Raw genomic sequence first — 3,019 nt, 5'->3', positions numbered from 1 at the left:
TTTTTAACCTATTGTCTTACTGGGTTAATAGGTGAACTATAACTTTTTTTTATTGGACATCCCCGTGTGAATCTCGACAAGTAACACTTTTTAGCAATTTTAATGCTTGTGGTCTAGCTGGAGAAAATTGTAGTTGACTTATCACACATTAACTGTTGGATCGTATTTTAAGGACATGAGAGAACGATACAGTTCTGTTGTATTCTGTATTGATGGAGTTGCTTGTATGACTGCTTTATTTTTTGTTTTCTTTTTAAGACCCTGTACTGTGACCTGCACAGTTGTAAACGTGCTCAAATTTATATTTTCAATTAAATTTAGGTATAAGCTTTCATTGTAGGTGCTTGCCACCTTCAAAATGTCCTCTGTAAGGGCTGAAAACGTGCAGCTTTGCATACTGTGCCACATTTTTGCATACTAATATAGTTACTAATAGTACAAATACTCTAGTTCTACAAAAAGTGAAACACAATGATGCTGTTTCTACCTAGAACTTCCTTTTAATGAGCTATTGTATAGTTTCCTGGGTTTGTTTTTACTCTTGTTTTGGTTTCCTCCTCCTCTTCCCTTTTTGGTATCTTGAGCTAAATACAGAAGAGCTATTAAATTCTTTACATTAAACCAGTTCATGAAGGGAAGGCTTAGTTTGAACAAAACCTTGAGAAGGGATAATAGCCTTTTTGCCATAATGCGTAAGTTGCATTAAGGCTCGTAATTTGCTGTGGTGTGTAGAGGTTTTATTCATTTAGGATTATAAAATAGATGTGTTTATATACACAGCACCTACGTATTTTGATATAGTATTTTCTCGTTTTATATTTTGTTCAGCATTTACAGCCGAACAATACCAGCAGCATCAACAGCAACTGGCACTAATGCAGAAACAGCAGCTTGCACAAATTCATCAACAGCAAGCAAATAGTAATTCCTCTGCCAACACATCACAGGTGAGGGATTTGTCTGTGCTATGATTTATCCCTCATTGTTTCCCACCAGGGTTCATCTCTAATTGTCAACTGTTGCCATAGAACCTTGAAACTAACCAACAGGAAAGTGGCTTTCGCCTGAATCTCCATCATAGCCATTCTGTAAAGTGTTTAGAAGGGACACTGCAGGTGAGTGTGGCAGGCATTGCCTCTGCTCCCTCTTAACAAAAAAAAAANAAAAAAAAAAAAAAAAAAAAAAGGGTCAGTCAATTAAATGAAATACTCAAAGAGTTAGGAGTATGAGTGGCAAAGATCTCCAGCCATGTCATTATCCTGTTGATACTGGGGATTTTTAGGGCAGAATTCTTTTACTTTATTTTATTTATTAATAAAAAAAAGTTAATGTCCTGTACAACTATGGAAGTGTCTGATGTTCATAAATGTGTGGTACTTACACTGCTGATGGACATGTTTTAAATAATTCAAAAGTTGCTAACCATCTGAACCTCTGAGTCGCTCAACTGTGTGTGGAGTTTTGTGAAAACAAGTTGACATGTGAAATGATGTTCTTCCATAGTATTTTTGAAAATAAGTTTCTTTGTTTTTAAAATACTTGTGGTTTTTTTCCTTCCATTATTATTATAATGGAGCTAAAAGTGCATGGAAAAATCACAATTCAGATTTTACCTAGTTATACCAAACATTGAAAATTTGGTCTGAAAGAATGACCGGACCGGTTCTGATTTACATGGATTGATTTGCGTGTTACTAGTTTTTGTGTAGCTTTAAAATGGGGAGAGTAATGACTTTGGGGAGCTTCAATCACATATATTTGCCACTATTGTTCTTTTTAGGGTTTTGTTTCCAAGACACTGGATTCTGTTAGTGCTCAATTTGCTGCTTCAGCTTTGGTTACATCAGAACAATTGATGGGATTCAAAATGAAGGATGATGTGGTGCTTGGAATTGGGGTGAATGGCATTCTTCAGGCCTCAGGTATGCWGCTGTTCTTACGGTATTTGACTGCGTCTTGGTGGGGTTTTCTGCTTGTTTTTAGTGGGGATATGAATGTCTGTTTGGAGTTGCATATCTTCTGGAAAATGAGCTTATTGTGTGTGGTGTTTTGTTTCTTGGTTTTGTTCTTTTGCAGGAGTATACAAGGGCTTACACCTCAGTAGTACTACACCTACATCACTTGTACATACAAGTTCATCATCAACAGCAGGTTCAGCCTTGTTACAGCCTTCAAATATAACGCAGACTTCAAGTTCCCACAGTGCACTGAGTCACCAAGTAACTGCTGCCAATTCTGCAACAACTCAGGTTCTGATTGGGAACAACATTCGATTAACTGTACCCTCATCAGTTGCCACTGTAAACTCTATTACCACACTCAATGCACGGCATATACCTAGGACTTTAAGTGCTGTTCCGTCATCTGCCTTAAAGCTGGCTGCAGCAACAAACTGTCAGGTGCCCAAGGTTCCAGCTTCATCCTCTGTGGATGCTGTTCCAAGGGGGGGGGGGGGGGGGGGGGGGGGGGGGGGGGGGGGGGAAGCAGGGGGGGGGGGGGGGGTTATGTGCTTATGTTTTCTGGTCTTTGTTTTGCTAGAGAAATACATTCATGGCAAATAGGTATACTAGATTAGACCGGCTTAACCTTGTGTGTGAGATGGTAGTCAAAAATGGATACTTAGGAAGGGAAACAATAACAGATTTTAAACTAAGACTAGCAGTGTCTCCTGGGAAACCTTCAGATCAAAAATACAATGTTGTAAACAATAGAATGTTAATTCAAAACTGAACTTGATCTACTAGTACTGTTGCATAAAATCTTTTCCCAGCTTTATTAAGATATATTTTTTTTTAATTTACTTCAACAGGGAAAACCATGAAACGGARAAGCCAGCACTGAACAATATAGCGGACAATACAGTAGCAATGGAGGTTACGTAGTTTCCGTAGGAACGAAGCTGCAGCCTTGGGAACTTGTTTAGGTGCTATGCATCAGTAGCATTTTGAATGCAAGGGATGATGGAATGCCGCACATTGCGTTTCCATGGCAGCTGTGGGGACTTAACAGCAATGCACAT

General features: G+C 38.6%; 1 protein-coding gene across 1 annotated transcript in view; it reads left to right on the top strand.

The window, feature by feature from the left end:
* EPC1 (enhancer of polycomb 1) overlaps nucleotides 1-3,019 on the top strand; it is a gene marked incomplete at its 5' end in the record, with an annotated part of 64,517 nt that overhangs the window by 60,371 nt on the left and 1,127 nt on the right. Inside the window, 5 exons of the mRNA XM_085301396.1 lie at nucleotides 829-947; nucleotides 1,029-1,115; nucleotides 1,781-1,922; nucleotides 2,077-2,440; nucleotides 2,807-3,019. The exon at nucleotides 2,807-3,019 is cut by the window's right edge and continues 1,127 nt beyond it. Coding sequence (XP_085157522.1) covers nucleotides 829-947; nucleotides 1,029-1,115; nucleotides 1,781-1,922; nucleotides 2,077-2,440; nucleotides 2,807-2,882 — 788 coding nt within the window. The remainder of the gene's footprint in view (nucleotides 1-828; nucleotides 948-1,028; nucleotides 1,116-1,780; nucleotides 1,923-2,076; nucleotides 2,441-2,806) is intronic.

This window comes from Rhea americana, unplaced genomic scaffold (assembly GCF_003343005.1).
Source record: "Rhea americana isolate MKP2758 unplaced genomic scaffold, rheAme1 scaffold_176, whole genome shotgun sequence".
Classification (NCBI taxonomy): domain Eukaryota; kingdom Metazoa; phylum Chordata; class Aves; order Rheiformes; family Rheidae; genus Rhea; species Rhea americana.
This window is presented reverse-complemented; position numbering and strand designations above follow the sequence as displayed.